Below are 16390 nucleotides of genomic sequence, written 5' to 3' on the forward strand. Positions count from 1 at the left end.
CTGGCTCTGGTGAATTCTCTCACCCTCCCGCGCTTCTGACTGTACCCAGTGCATGTATAAACAAAACAAACAAACAAACAAATAAATAAAACATGCCTCTATAAAAAAAAAAAGATATATTACATATACTGGTAGAATAAGACACATGATGGCTGAGTTCTCACAGAAACACTGGAGGCGCAAACACAAAAAAGCAACATTTTTAAAGACTAGAGGGGAAAATATTCAACTGAGAATTCTATATCCAGTGAAAATATACTTGAGAAATGAAGGCAAAAGAAAGGTATTTTCAAGTATACAAATGTGTGTGAATTCATTACTAGTCACACTCCAAGAAATATTAAAAATATACTTCAGACTGAAACAAGTGATTCCAGATTGAGACTAGAATGGACACAAATTTGCATCAGAGCTAAAAACCCAATGGAGGATATAAAATTTAAAAACTCTAACAGGACAAATAGAAAACAATTAGCAAGATTATAGGCAGACTTAAACCGCACTATATCAATAATTACATTAAATATAAATGGCTTAATTTATAGCAAAATGGAAGGAGTTCAAGGAGATTACGTAAAGTAAGAATAACAAAGACCAATATTGGACATTTACATAGCAGATGAGTCAAAAAAGTAAAATTAATGGATATTAATAAATGAAGCAAGGTCTCTGAGGTTAAGAGGGAGGGGGAAGGATAAAGGGTCAAAGAAGACATGAGGGATGGTAGTGGGAATTAAAAAAAAATTAATTAAAAAATTAAAAAAAAGCACTCTACCAATACAAAAAATATTAGCCAAGTGTGGCTTTATTGCAGAACTTTCTGATCACATCAGTGACACAAACACTTGCAAAGGTGTTGCTGATTATCTGAGTAGAGTTTTGAATACTCTTCCCTCTACTTTTCCTCTCATCCTTTACCACACGCTTACATGCAACCTTTTTTTGAAGGCCAACCCCTTGTTCTAAAATACTCCCTCCACCCTCAGGACTGCACTCAGCATCCATCTGCTTGTTTCCTGCACAGAATAACATGTAGCATTCTTATTTGCATGTTGACTTGATTATCATTTGCCTCCTATACTTAAAGAAGGATCATAAGATAAAAAATCTGGTATATCTTATTCATCTTTTTAATCTCATAAATATAAACACACAGAAGAGTATCTTCCCCAGAGCAAATGCTTAATGAGTATTGTTGAATAAATTAATTAAAATAAAAACAATATATAAATGGACTAAATATTAAACAATTAAAAGGCAGACCATGGCAGACTACATTTTTAAAAACTTAATAAATCTATTTAACAGAGACACATTTTAAATATAAGAATATAGTTAGACTGAAAGTGAAAGGGCAGAAAAAGAAATACTATGAAAAATACATAAATATGTGATAAAGTAGCCATAAGAAAGTTGGAGTCACACTATATCTTCAAATATTTGAAGCAAAAATTCTGAGAACTAAAAGATTAATAATAATAAACCAAAGTACATTTATAGGTTAATATTTTAACACGTTTCTATAATAAATTGATGATTAAACCAGACAAAATTATCAATACGATGCATGATTTGAATATCATCAAACAAGCTGATCTAATCAACTAGTATAGACGGTCACGCCCATCAAGCCACAGAATACTTGTATACACAGAACATTACTAAGAGAGAATATATATGGATCAAAAAATAAATTTCATTGTATTTTAAAGGATTGTGGATATACACTGTGTTCTCTGCTAACAGAAGTCAATAATATCAAAAAGCAGTCAACTTTTGACAAGTAAGTAACACACTTCTAAATAATTCACAGGTCAAAGAAGAAATCACAAGGGAAATTATAAAAATATTTCTTTCTAAACAGTAAGAAAATTCAATATATCAAAATATATGCTATATAGCTAAAGTTCTTCGATATAGATTTACAACTGAAAATGCTTGCAACAGAAAAGATGGTTTGAAATGAATGTTCTAATCTCTACATTAAAAGTTAAAAAAGAATGAGCAAATTAAATGTAAAGTAGATAGAATGAAGGAAATAATAAAAATTAAAGTGGAAATTAATGAAATAAGGCAACAATCAAGCCACAAGGAAAAAAAGGCGAGACAACAGTTGGTTTTTCAAAAAGATTAATATTTATCAACCCTTAGTGAAACTAATGAAAAAGAAAGGGAATACCAGAAATACCAGTGCTAGGAATACAATTAGAGAGCCTGCAGATAATTAAAGGACAATAAGAACATAGTACAAACAACATTAAAAGATTGACGAATTGAAATTTTCTTTAACACAAAGAAAACTATACCAGAGGAAACAAAATCCCACTAGCTCTATATCAGTTAAAGAAATCAGAATAATAATTAATAACCTTTAAGGGCAAGTATGCTGATGTCTGCAACGTACTTAGGAATGCATTAGAAAATAAGAGGGATTGGTGGATAAGGAAAATTATAATAAATCTAGGAAATGGACATGACTGTTTTAGATTTCTGTCCATATTTTCTAAGTGGTTGAAATTTTCATAATAAAATTTTAAGGAAAACACCAGCCGTGTTCACAAAGATGCTTACTTACAAAGAAAATACCAGAATATACGGTGTTAGAGTGAGGCAAATATTTGAGAAAAAAGTAATACCTCTCTTGGACAAAGTCTTTTTCAGAAAACACAGACGACATATTCTTGAACTAATTTCTGAGGCCTGTGTAACTCCGAAACCCAAACTTGACAAGGAGAAGACAAGGAAAGCATAGGTTTATATTCTCATGAACATGGACACAGACATCCTTAGCAAAACATTACTAAGTTGAATAAACATCATGAGCGAGTACAGTTTGTCCCAGGAATATAAGGTTAGTTTAACATTTGAAAAAATGATCCTTGTAATTCACCACATCAACAAAATTAATCTGAAAAATGCTGTAATTATGTCAAGGAATGCAGAGAAAGTATTTGTCAGAATTCAACACCCATTTATGGTTAATGACTAAAACTAAAAATAGAAGGAACTCCCTCAGTTTGATAAAGGATGTCTATCAAAAAGCCACTGCTGATCCTACCGTCATTGGTGAAAAACTGAGTCTATTCCCTTCATATCAGGAATGAGAGACCGATGCTGCACTCTGAACTTCTTTTCAACTTTGTATGGCATTCTCAGCTAGAGGAGTAAAGCAAGAAAAAGAAATCAAAGGCATACAGGTCAGAGAGCAAGACCTAGACGGCCTTTATTCACAGAAAATGTGGTGGTGAATATAAAAGCCTTAAGAAATTACTTAAAAACCATTAGCGCTAATAAGGGGCCTTAGCAGGGTTGCAGGCCACAGACATGTACATCAATTATAGTTCTCTTTCTAGCAACAGTTGGAAAATTAGTAAGTTGAGGAGTGAATCTCACAAAGGGCACGTCAGACTTTTCCAATGGGAGACGCACCGCTTTCCAAAGTCGCAGGACTCGGTATTGGTTGGTCACATGTGAGTTCTCTTCAGGCCAGTTTAATGCCACCTCCATAATTTCAGCAGGAGTGTTGGGGTACAAATTGACATGTTGGCTTGTCACATGGAAATGCAAAAGCTTTCAAAAACCAAATCAATTTTGAAAGACGGAAGTCGCAGGATTTACAGGACCTCAAGACCGTCTCTAAAGCTAGTGATGAACAAATGTGGACAGAGAGCCCAACAGAATTGAAGAGAATCTAGAAACAGACCCCTCTTGCTTGTTCAGGGGGTTGATTTGTTTTGAGAAAGGCACCAGAAACACCTAACGGGGGGAGAAAAGACTGTGAAAACGGTGCGGGAGTAACTAGCTGGTCACATGGGGAAATGAGCGCGCATGGAGTGCGCCTCACACGCAGCAGCTAACCTGAGCGGGATCACAGCCCCGACAGGCACGGCTGCCAGGGCACGTGGGACAACAGCTCATGACCCTGGTGAAGACTTCCCGGGACACGAATGCTCTGACCACAAGAGACAAATGAGGTTGTTCTGATTTTACTAAAAGCAAAGCTGTCCGCCAAGACAACGCTCACTGCCGCTTCCGCCCGCGCGGCACCACCACCGGCCGGTCCACCACCACCACCTCTGACAAGTGGAACCAATGTGCCATGTGACATGGGGGTGCTCAGGCCTGGGCTGTCATTGAGGGGAGCCTGAGGAGTCTGCCTGAGATGCAATGGGACCCCCAGACCCACCCAGAGGAAGCCTCTGGGTGCCTGGGGACGGGGCCTGGATGCGAGGTGGCCCTGGGTGAAGAGGCCTGGACCCAGGCTTCCCGGCTGTAGGCCAGGCTGCAGCTTCAGGGGGGAACCATCGAACTGGAGATGGGAAGCCCAGGAGGGAGGTCTTGCTGTAGCAGACCGGGTGGTCCTCGGCCTCCGCCCCCACATCTTACCTTCCTACCTTGCAGGTGAGCTGCTGGCTGTGTGGCCCAGACCTTCACTCAGCCCCCCCAGATATCCCTTCTTCCCCAAGTACCCCTGCCCTTCCAGGCCAGGGTGCTCAGGGCTCCTGGCACCAGCTTCGGGGGAGTGTTTCTATTCTTGGCTCTAATCGAAGCAGCTGCCCATTAAAATTCCATTAGTTTTGAAGGCTGTGCTGCAGTTGATATTTCTAATTATTGTGAAATTAAAATTGTCTCTGTAATTTAAGGATAATTACAGGAGATGCCAGCTGGCACCCTGGGGAGTCACACTGCTCCAAAGCAGGACTTGCAAAGTCTCTGGAAACTTCTCTGAACAGGAAAAGAAAGGTGGCTCAGAAGACGAGGGAGGGTGGGGTGGGGTGCTGAGCTGGGCCCTGAAGCTGAGGCTGCTGGGCCTCCGGGGTGGGCACAGGGTCAGCTCAGGGGAGCAGCAGGGGGAGACAGCTGCCTCTGGACACCAGTGGCCTGGGCCCGCCCCTCCCCCCTCCCCCCAGGGGAACCAGTCCTTCAGGGATTAGGGGCACAAAGAGGGGCAATAGTGCTGGCAGTTCCGGAAGCTATGGAGGCCCTTTTAGGGGGCGCTGCATTGAAGGGATTCTATGGACGTGAACTGAGGGGACAGCCTGAGGAGAGAAAAGAGGGGCCCTACCGTGTACCCTCTCAGGCAGCCCCTGCCCTGTGAGATCCCAGGCCCAGAGCCACCCCCCAGCCAGCGAGGCCTGCAGGACCCACGGCTGACTATCTTCGGGGCCCTGCAGGGGATGGCTGGTCAGATTTTAGTCAGAACATGGCCACCCAGAATAAAATATGCATTTTGCTGCCAAGAAGGACAGGTAGTCACTGGGGCCGGCACCAGCCTCCACAGAGCATGGGTCCGGGCGGTCATCTCGACGTCAGGGAAGGGCCGGCGAGCACCAGCCTCCTCTCCTCCAGGCAGGCACACTGCCTGAGCAGGTGCCGGGACAGGCCACAGGGCGGATGCACAGAAACGGCCAAGCCAGTGGCACGGAGGCACAGGACAAGTCACAGACGCAAGCCAGACAGAATGCCTCAGGGTACAGCTCCAGGCTGCATGCTGCAACAGCCCAGTGGAGTCACGGTGTGACCCGCAGAGATCAGAGGGCACTCACCCCAAGGCCAGCCCAGTGGGGCTACTGGGCCACCACCCCCACTAGGACCCCGGAACCCGAAGCAGCCCTGGATTCTCCCGGGCCGGGGCTGGGGAGATTTACCTCACGCCCTCTTCCACTAAAATGCTTGTTTTGGAAAATGTATTTCCCCTGCAGTGCGATTCGTGTCAGCACGGGGTGGGCTTACTGCTGTTCTCAAATGGGGCTTCATTCCCTCGGGGGTGCGGAGCAGGCAGCAATGCCGGTAGCTGAGCCACTGAAACAAAAGCTCTCTGGCGGCTTCAGTGCCTCTTGGGGGGTGACGGGCCCTGAGACCACAGGCTGAAAGCGCCCCAGGCGGGGCTCGTGGAGCTGACCCCCCGCGGCTCTCCCACGGGCTGAGCTGTCAGCACAGGCTCCAGCCTTTCTGCGGCTCCTCCCGCCGGGGGCGGCCAGGGCTCAGGAGCAGGAGCCGCGCCCCGGCCGGGCTGCCCCAGAAGTCCTCTCGTCCCTCCTTGGCACGAAGCTTTGCAGGTCACCCCTCTCCGAGCAGACCACGGCCGCGGCTGCGCTCTGTGAGCAACAGGGGCCTCTTACCTCAGAGGTTTTGGGAGGTGACGTCTCTCCCCAAGCTCGAGTATTGTTCTCGACTTTTCAATAAAGGCGGGAGTTTCCTCCACGCAACCTGGCGCGTCCAGTGCTTGCTCAAGAGCGGTGCGGTGTTCCGCTCTCATGTGTGAGAGGTTGAGGTGACTGAAAGACTCTTGGTTGTTTATTTGCTTTTCTGGGGATACAAAAAAATAGCTGAAAATAAGGATATTTTCACCTCCTTTCCGGCTCTTCCCTGCCGGTCTTGCCTGAGTGCACGAGCTGGGAGGTCCCAACAGCGCCCCGTCACAAGGGGATGGCAGCACCTCGTGGGGGTCCTGACTGGTGCTCGGTGTTCATGTGTTTTGCTGACTCTTACTAAATATTTAATATTTAGTGGCGCTACTTCTCACTCGTGATACCACCTTCTCCTCCTAACGGACCGACAACCAAGAAGAACCGGACACTGTCCGACTGTTCGTGAAGGGCGTCCGGGGGCCCAGCTGAGCCTGCGAGGGGAAAAGGACGGGCGGCGCTGGGCTCCGCTCTGCGCAAGACCAAGTCCCTCTACCTGCAAACGCTGAGGGGCCCGACGCCCGCAGCCGCGGGACTTGAACATGGGGGCTCGATCCACCAGGAGGCAAAGTGCCGGACACATGGCCCAGGGGCTCCCAGTGTGACCACCCTGAGGCAGGGGCAGGTGGGCTGGTGGGGTTCATGCACCCTCCCCGCAGGCCACCCAGCAGGGACCCAGGTTAGTGAAACAAATTCAGTGGCAGCAGCTGGGCCCGCAGCAGAAACTAGGTACAAGGCATCTCCCCGTCTCCTGCCTGGGCTGAGGGTGCGGAGCCACAGGGCCTCACAGAGCTGACATGTCAGGGCACGCCCACGCTGCAGGACACGCACACCCCACATGCACGGCGCCACCATGCTCTGCACGACACACAGGTGCCACACCCGCTCAGCCTTGGGCCCCAGCACAAATCCACGGCACACGAGCCCCGGAGAAGCCCCCGGGACTGCGAGGGCCAGTGCTGCGGCCTGCTCCAACACGGGCCCTCAGAACCCTGCCTCCTCCTGCCAACCTACAAGCCACCTGGGAGTCTGGTGAGTCAGAGAGAGGGTGGTGAGAGACCTGGACACACCTGGAGGGCCTCAAGGGCCACTGGAAGGTCAGAGGAGCCGGTGGCTGGCACACCAGGGTGGTGAACCCCAGACTGCCTGCCCCGGCAGTCTGCTTAGATGCAGTCAGTGGGAGCGTTTCTGGACAAGGCACCCCCAAGCCATGACGCCTCAGAGCCCTGCTGTCTGGGCGGCACCTTGCTAGTCCCACACCCTGTGGCTGCCTCCTTGGCAGCCGAAGGCCAAAGCCCAGGGCGCCAACGAGACCTAGGAGGTTCAGCGGAGCAGCGTCTAGAAAGATTTCCCTGCAGGTGACCAGGAAGAGGCAATAAGGCAGCTCTGCCCTGCAGCTCATCTCCCTCCTGGCCCTGCCTCCACTGGCAGCCCAGAGCTTCCCGCTGAAGCACAGCCCTGGGCTTGGGGGTGCCAGCTCCCACATGCCCACCATGGCCTTGCTGCTCCTGGGAGGTGCCCAGCGTCCACCCACCTTGAGCCCCACTCAGGCTGTCCCTCAGCCCTGTGCGTCCAGCCACCTGGTCTTCAGGGCCCTTCCAGCCCTGCCCACACCATCTGTGAGTTCACCTTCCTTGCGTGTATCCCCAGGAGCGTGAGCCCTCGAGCCAGGGACTCCTGGCACAGGAAACTCCAGGAGTGCCTGGAAGAGTGACCTCGCCTTAAGTGGGGGACAGTGGGCACCCGTGTCCCAGGAGGGGAACAGATGGCCGCTCGCCTGTGTCTGCCTGCTTGGCACAGACTGACCCAGTGCCTCCGCCAGGCAGGACGCGGCTCTGCATGCAGGCGGCAACGGAAAACCACGTTTAATAGGCAGCGCCAGTTCAAGCGTCCCCGGCAGCAGATATCGCTGGTCCCAGGACGTCCTGTGGGGAGCCCCGCGTGGTGGGGCCCAGGAGCCCTCCTGGGTCTGGGCGGAGTTCTAGCACTGGACGTCGGCCTGTGGGGTCCAGAAGGAGCCCCGGGAAGGGAGCCCGGCGGCCGGGAGCCCCAGGGCTGGGCCACGCTGCGCTAGACGCTGGACTTGGCGATGAGCTTCTCGAGCAGGCTCATCATGCGCTCCTGCAGCTGCAGGCTCTGCACCTGCAGGATGTGCTGCTGGTCCAGCACGCGGCGCGCCTCGCGGCAGGTCTCCTCCACGGCACGGCCCAGCCGGCGCTGCTCCTCCAGCATGGCCTCCAGCAGGCGCAGCTTCCGCTTCCGCAGGTGGCAGCTCTGCAGCTTGCGCTTCTTCACGGGCCGCTCGTCCGACCTGTGGGGACAGTGCGGCATGGGGCGGCTGGCCGAGCACGCAGGGAGACCGAGGCCCCGGGGAGCTGGAGTGCGCCCGCTCGGGGCGGCCAGCCCTCCCACACAACAGCCAGGGCAGTGAGGCACATTCTGCCACCGGGCATCCCCGAAACCCCTTGAGTGAGGCCATCAGGGGCATGGGTGAGGGGTGAGGTCCAGAGGCCGCCCCCAGGAGATGGGGGGGACGGCAACGCCCGCTGGCCTTGGGCAGGTGGGAACAGGTCCTGGGAGGAAGGGGTGGGAGCTCCCTTTGTCTCCAGCAGCCGGGAGCCAGCAGGCCTTGGGGGCTTGGGCCCCACGAGGCCTGGAACCCTGGTGGATGGGGCCTGGGCCGGCCCTCAGCTGCAGGCAGCAGCACCCTGGGCCGACCCGCCTGCACGGGCAGAGAGCTGGCACGTCTCAGCAGACCCCCCCTCGCCTGGCCACCCTGGGTCTCCCCAGCAGGACAGGAACTCAGCTCCTCAGGGGCTCCTGCTCCAGCCTGGAGCCCCGACTGCCTAGGGCCTGGGAACCGGGCTCAGCCCCTGCAAACAATTGGCCATAAATCTCAGGCTTCCCCGCCAGGCTGGTTGGCCTGTCAGCAGAGGCTTTTTGTGTGGGGTCTTGGCTGAGAACTCCCTTTCAGGGGAGGGGTGCTGACAGCTGAGGGGGTGTCGCAGCTAGGGGTGCCCCAGAGACGCCTTCTCACCCCCACCCCAGCCCACAGGGCTGAAGGTGGGCTCGGGGGTGGCCACAGACACACTCTCCCTTGTGCCCTGCTGGCTGACTCCTAGTCACCCTTGAAGGCCCACCCCAAGTGTCCCTCCTCAGGGCCTGGCCCCACATGCAGAGGGGGGCAAGGCCAGGTGGCCACCGCAGGCTGGGGGCAGTGTGTGGCGGGCGGCAGAGGGGGTGGCACACCCAGCCCGAGAGGCTCAGGAAACACACCTCCCTTGCCGAGGGGACCGACAAGAGGCGGAAGGGCTCTGGATGGGGTGAGGGTCCGGAAACCAGGAGCTGGGGGCCGGCAGGGAGGCACACCTGGCCCCCCTGTATGGGGTCCTGTGCCGTCCGCTCCGCCTCTGACCGGCCCAGCCACCCTCCGAGAACAAAGGCGGAGCCCCACCGCGCAAGGGGGGACCGCGGCCCGGAGAGGCCAAGCTGTCCACAGGCTAACAAGCGATGGAACCGGAAGACTCACCCGGTGGCCAAACCAAAGCCAATTTACGTCCACCTGCCTCCCCGCCTGGGCCTCCCTGTCCCTGGGGTGCTCGCGCGCCGCCTCGCCCTGGCGGGGATGGCAGAGGGGTGTCAGCGCAACAGCAGGCCACCCCTGCAGCTCTGCCCCTGCTCTGGGGCCGGCTCCCGGCCCGCGGGCGGGGAGAGCACACACCTGAGCTTAGGGGACAGTGAGCTGGAGGAGCTGCCGGAGCCGTCATCCCGGAGGCGGCCTTCGCGGGAGCACTGGTTATACGGTAGGTACAGAGGGGCGGACTTAGCGGACGGCGACAGGGACGCCTCGGTCGGGGGCGCGGAGGGCCCCGGCTGCTGGCTGTCCGGCAGTCCGCCGTCGCGGGGCTCGGGGGCCTGGGCCAGGATCCTGCCAATGGCGGGGTAATAGGGCCAGTCGGGCGGGGCGGCCTCGCTATCTGTCATGCATTTTAATTTCCTGAAACGAGAGACACAAGAGCCAAGGGTGAGAAACAGCTGCTCCCGCCCTGGCCCGCGGCCCTGGGCGGAGTGGCCCTCGGGCTCAGGACCCAGGGGAGCCACGAGGCACAGGCGGCAGCCGCTCCTGGCCAAAGAGACGCTGGACTTGGCAGGAGGCGTTGGGGGCGGCACAGCCTGGGGGTCGCGAGCAGGCCCGCGCCCCACTCACTGGGCTGGTTCGGGTCAGGGCGGGCCCAGCCGCCCGGGACTGTTTCTCTCTTCGCTTTTCTATAGTTTCTAAACGCTCTGCTGTGCACAGACACGGCTTTTAAGCGAGCAGCCAGCAGTACTCAAGTGTGCGCCAGCACAGGTGGGACGGGTAAGCTCTCGCGGCGTCAGGAGACTAGCGGGGAGGCGGGCACCGTCACGGGGGTGGATCTACGAGCGCGGGCCGCAGCACCCCACAGATCTGAGACCGTCTCTCGCTGTGTGACCTTGGGCGGGTTCATTAGCCTCTCTGAGCCCCCGTGTTCACACCAGTAGAGCAGGGATATCAAAGTAAGGTGCTCTTGGGGTGCGGGGAGCGTTTCGTGGAGTGACCCCCGGGGCCTGCAGAGCGCACACTGCCCGGGCTCACTAGGGCCGGCCTGACGCCCCTCCCCCCCGAAGACACAGGCCGGCGGTCTGCACAGTGCAGCTCTGCCCACTCTCTGCCTGCCTCCTGCCCACCACCACAGACAGCCCGCGGGACCCTGGGGGGCGAGGGACAGGCGGTGGGCACAGCGGAGCTGGGTCACCCGGGCCAGGCCGGGGAAGAGGCCACAAGGAGGGTGGTGGGGGCTCCCTCAGGCCCCAGCCTCGGCCTGCAGTCCTTTGTGCTCCTGACCAAGCTCCCACTGTCCCCAGCTCACAGACACAGCAGCTGGGGAGGGGCCCACTGCACAGGGCGGCCAGCAGGGGCCTGCTGTGGCAGGAGGTGGCCCTTGGGAGCACTGCCCACCAGGCAGTGTTCTCAGCAGAAAGCAGGTGACAGTCACACAGGGGAGAGCAGTCACACAGGGCTCAGTCTCCGGGCCGTGGCACCACTGTCCATCACACGAGGGGGCTGAGCAGACATGGATACTGGCCCTGTCTCTGCCCCAGCTCCCCTCCAGCCCCCCTGGGGGCACCCAGCTTTCCTGCCCCCTCAAGAAGCCCACTCCCCACCCCGCCCTACCCTGGCCTCCCACTGATCCGGAGGCGCCTGAATGGTATTCCAACAAAGCATGCGCCACAGAACTGGGCCACACCCTTAGACTTTCTTAACCTGAAAACCTTCATATATAAAGAGCTCTCAAGTGAAAATAACAGCCCCTGTCATGGGGGAGGGTCTCTGGGGAGAGGGTAGGTAAAGAACAAGGCAGTCAAAGTGTTGGCTTCTCCAGGGCTGTGGGGCCTTGGGCATACTCTCTCTGCTCTGGGCCTCCGTTTCCCTGGGGTGAATGAGGGCAGACAAAGTGGTCTGTGAGGACCCAGGGTGTTCAGGTGCTTCTTAAGCAAGTGCCGTGAGGAGCCAGCAGCCGGAGAGAAGGCCCCAGGCCCTGTGCTGCTCATCCCCGTCTCCTGTGGCCTCTGGGAGTGGAACAGGATCCCTCCCTTAGCCTCTGGAGAGGGCTTTCAGGATAAATAATGAATAACCCACCAGACACCCATCAGCTGTGGATTCTGAGTCAGACACCAGGGTGCCGCACAGCTTCCCTGGCCACTGCAGGTGGGCTGGTGGCTGGGGGCCTGTGAGCATGCAGACAGCCACACCCGTGCAAGGCTGGGAGTTGAGGACACGCATGCAGAGGGGCCTCGGGACCCCCACAGCTGCCTCTCTTCTGGCCCTCAGGTCTGGCAGGGGCTGGGGACAGGAATGGGCAAGGCCTTGGTTAAATCCAGGTGACTGAAAGCAGCGTCAAGGGTCTCCGGGTGCAGGAGGGGCGGGGTTCCCTCCTCACCTACTGGGTGAGGGGTCCGCTCGCTACACAGTGTGGCTCCAGGTGGCCCTCCCTGCAGGGCCTGGTCAACACCCCTGTCCATGGTGGCCCCAAGGCCTGTGGAACCCACAGATCACATCCGTGCTCCAGAAATAGCCGCCAGGATGCTGCCAGGCTCTGGGGGCCGCCTACCCAGTTTTGTTCTTCCCCCAGATCCTGCTTGACCTTCACCCCAGCAAGACCTGTGCCTGGGGTGTCCACACCCAGACCACTGCCCACACCAGAACCTCTGCCCACCCGACACCTGCCCTGCCCGTGAGCCTGTGTGAGTGACCTTCTGCAGACAGGCCCAGGCTCCCTGTCCCGAGGGGCTCCATTCTGGGCAGAGCCAGGTGGGACTAGGTGGAGGCTGAAGTGGGGCCAGGTCCAGGGCCCCCAGGCTGGGAATCCCTAGGCCCAAGGTTGGCACCTCCCATGAGCGAGCAGGAGCCTGCTGGGTGCTCAGCTGGCCCACAGCAACCCCAGCACCCTCCCCACCCCACCCTAACACAGTGGGGTCCCACTTGGCTCAGGGGACAGGAAAGTGGGTGTCAGGAGCAGGCGGGATGCAAAGGCCTGGCGGCTGGGCCTCCTCTGGCCTCCAGCCTCAGTTTCCCTGCCTGAGTCCCACCACCCTTTTGAGCAGTCACACCTGGGCCAGTGACCTGCAGGCCCGGCTTCCGGGCAGGGTGTGCGCAGGCTGCGTGGGGCCCCTGCCCGGGGTGCCCAGCCCTGGCCTGCCCCACAGGGCCTCGCTTTCCGGCTCCTGGAGGGGCCCGGCACCCACCTGTACTGGAAGGTCATGTTGGTGATCTTGATCTTGATCTCCTCGCCCAGCCGGCGCTCGCCGGTCATCTCCAGCAGCTTGCTGGCCATCTTCTCGTAGACCTTGGCGTTGCGCTTGGTCTGCTTCAGCTCGTCGAAGAACTCCTCCCAGACAAGCATGAGGCCGCGCATCTCGGCGTCCGTCCAGTTGCGGGCCCGCCGGTGCTTCTCCGCCTGGGGGGACACGAGGTAGCCGGGCACCTCGGCCGCGGCCATGCCGGAGGCACCTGCGGGCGGAAGGCGCGCTCAGGGGGCCGGCGCCGGCCTGCGCACATGGGCGAGCCCGGCCTGGAAGGCAGCTCGGCACTCAAAATGGGGCCTCCATCTGACAAGCAGGAATTTAGTTAAAAGCTTTTAAACGGGAAACGTCATTTTGATGTCACGTTTCCATAGCAACAGAGCAACTGCATAAGCTACAACAACAGAAACCTTTTAACTGAAAGCACAGGAATCAGACCGCCCTGACGGGCCGTCAATACTGCAGCCAGCGGCGAGGCCCAGGCTGCCTCCGGCCCCCGGCCTGTTGCCCACCTGCTCGGCCCGGCCTCTCCGGCCATGCAGCGAGAGGGCCATGAGGGGCTGACCGGGTGCAAGGGGTGGGGTCCCAGTGGGGCCCTGCCTCAGCCCCACCCCGAGGCCTGGGGGCCCAGGGAGAGCTCAAGACCGGGAGTTGGGTGGTAGAAAATGGGAGACCTGGGGCTAAGAGGGGAAGGTGGGGAGAGGACAGAGAGAGAGGCAGACACGGGGCAGACCCCTCAGGGGCCCACCACACAAATCACACACTGCCGCTCACCCCTGTGGCCCAGGCATGTCAGTGAGAGGGGCTGGGCTGAACGGTGCCAGGCTGCCCTGAGCTGCCCCTGCTCTGCCCCTCCGGGGGTGGCCTGGCCCTGGCCTGGGAGGGGCAGGTGGGCTGAGGAGCCTGGTGGGGGCCTGAGTCGCCAGGCATGTGTGAGCCTCCCATGCTGGGCAGCCCCCACAGCCCTGTCCCCTGCTTGCGCATCGGCCATACCCAGCCTTCCTCCTCCAGGGGGGTGAGCAGGGCTCCCTGTGTCCTCAGTCCCGCAGAAAAAGGCTTGGCAGAGGTCTGCCAGGAGAAAAGTAAATAATGGGGGACTGATCCTCAGCAGGGCTACTTCCTTCTCAGGAGATTGCCCAGACTCTGCCTTTGGACTGACTGGCAAACTCCTACTCATTCTTCAAAGCCTTATTTTGCTACCATCACCGCCTCTGAAGTCCCCTGCTCCACTTTTGGTCCCCACCCCACATGACAAGGCAAAGTGCTGCATGCCTGGGAGAATGTTCCCACCATTCCCGGGGCCCCAGGAGACCCTAACACCGACCCTGGACCAGGTGTCCCCTGGGCTATTGCCCTCCTGCCACGAGAGACCTGATCAGGCTCAGTTTCCACATCTGCGGGCCCTGGGGGTGACATGCTAGCTGCCTGCTGGGCTCCTCCGTTCCAGGAACCAAACTCACCCTAGGCCTCAGGTGGTGTGGAGGCTGGAACCAGCTTGACCGAAGCCAGACCCCACTGCCAGGCAGGAGTGTGGCAGTGACACTGACTGCCAGCACTGCCACTATGGGGCAGTGACTGAGCCAAGGGGCAAGTGGACAAGTGGCCCTGCCCGCCAGGGGGCAAAGGGCACCGGTGGAGCACCTGCCACAGCGGCTAGGGAGGAGGGGGCCTGCAAAGACTGCAGGGGATGCGCCACCTAAAGGCTCCGACACAGTGGTCTGCCCGCTGGGGCCACAGCCTTGACTGCACAGGCTGGGGACCTGGCGGGCCCTGTCCCCTGGCAGCGGGTTGGCACCCAGGCCCAGTGCCAGTCAGTGAGCCTGCTCGTCTGTGGGTTCCAGTGGTCCTGAATCCAGGGGCGGGCTCAGAAAGTCCAGGCTGAGAACCAGTGGTGGGAGATCTCCTGCGTCAGATGGCTGGCAGTCCACTGACCTGGGAATGGGCACGAGTCTCTACTGCACCCCATGGGCACCGGCATGTCCTCTGGAGCCCTGTGCTCAGGAGGGCTAGCTGGGTGCTGGCCACAGTGGCGCCCAGGGTGGCCCGGTGGCTGCAGTCAGACGGGGGAGCAGCGGGCGGCAGGGGTGCATGTGGGCAGTAGAGGTCCTCTGTATCCCCTTCAGCAAGCTCTCAGGTCAAGGCCTCCTGCCATCATCTCCCTATGGGAGTCCCTTCCTCTGGAACCTCAGGATCATCTGGGGCCCAGGGGACATCCCTGCCTAACCATGTGGTGCCCCCGGGAAGCTCAGGATGGCTGCACTCCTGGGCGCCCAGAGCGAGTGCAGGAAGGCACATCTCCAGGAAAGGCCCTGCTCTTCAAGCACAAGGTCTGACCCTCCCAAGCGGCCCTCCAGCGGGCACTGAGCCGGAGCACAGCTCACAGGGCCAGGCAGGGCTGCCCCATGGAGCCCAGGTGGGCCCAGGGCCAAGGCAGTGCAGCATGGGCAGAGGCTGCTGGTCTGGCTGGGGCTGGTGAGTAACTGACAGGAAAGCTGCCGCCCCAGGGAGCCAGGGGTGCTGCCAGGACCATGGTCACGAGGCTCCTGGTCCTCGGTGTCACCACCTGCTCAGTGCCCCGCACCGTCTCCACCTCCCGTGGGAGTCACATGGGTACAGGTACCCCTTTGGCCACTCTGGCAGGCCCCAGTGGCAGGTCACCAGTGGGACAGGCTACCCACTCTGCAGATGGCATATCTGGGGGATTTGGGGCAAAAGGCTGGATGCCAACCTTCCTTCTCTTCAGGGGCACTGCACGCCCCCGGGAAGGAGATTCCCAGTGTGCATCCTGAAGCAGAGCCTCGACTTTGGGCCTCCAAAGACAGGAAGGAACTAGGGGACAAGGCCAAGAGCCCAGCTGTCCAGCCAGGGTTGACCCTGTGCCTGTCCTCTGAGGGGGAGGGGCTTCGTACCTTGGCACAGCTGCATGGCCTGCTGGGACCCTCAGTCTCTGCGGGGTGGGGAGGCAGAGGGCCCGGGGTGTGGCATCCAGTAGCACCTGCAGGAGAGGGGGCCACAGCTGAGTGGGGGGAGGCCCTCTGGGTCAGCCTGAACCAGCGCTCACTCCGAGCATGTGCCTGGCCCAGCCTGGCTGGCCAACGAGGAACCCTGGACAGGAGGCAGGCCTCCTCCCGAGGGCCAGAGCCCACCGCAAAGGCAAGGCAGCTTGGCACTGGGAGAGCTCAGGGCTCGGAAGACCCCCAACATCACGGAGGCCCAGTTCAGGTGGGAGGTGTGGGGCAATGTCGGGGGAGAGGGGTGATGATCCTCCTCAGGATTGGCCTGGCCCCATGTCCAGGGCAGCGGCCCGTAGGCCCTGCCTGCCGGGAGCCCAGGCCGGTCCTGAGCACCCCGGGCAGGTGAGTGGAGGCCTGGGAAACCAG

General features: G+C 57.5%; 1 protein-coding gene across 1 annotated transcript; it reads right to left on the minus strand.

Moving 5' to 3' along the window:
• Positions 1 to 8258: 8258 nt before the first annotated feature.
• Positions 8259 to 15935, minus strand: MSANTD1 (Myb/SANT DNA binding domain containing 1; the record flags this gene model as incomplete). The annotated part of the gene is made up of 4 exons (XM_084234260.1): positions 8259 to 8499; positions 9910 to 10185; positions 12954 to 13218; positions 15920 to 15935. 4 exons carry the CDS (start codon positions 15933 to 15935, stop codon positions 8259 to 8261), a joined length of 798 nt encoding a protein of 265 aa, XP_084090386.1.
• Positions 15936 to 16390: the final 455 nt, after the last annotated feature.

This window comes from Talpa europaea (genome assembly GCF_964194135.1).
Source record: "Talpa europaea genome assembly, chromosome: 5".
In the NCBI taxonomy this organism is placed as follows: Eukaryota; Metazoa; Chordata; class Mammalia; order Eulipotyphla; family Talpidae; genus Talpa; species Talpa europaea.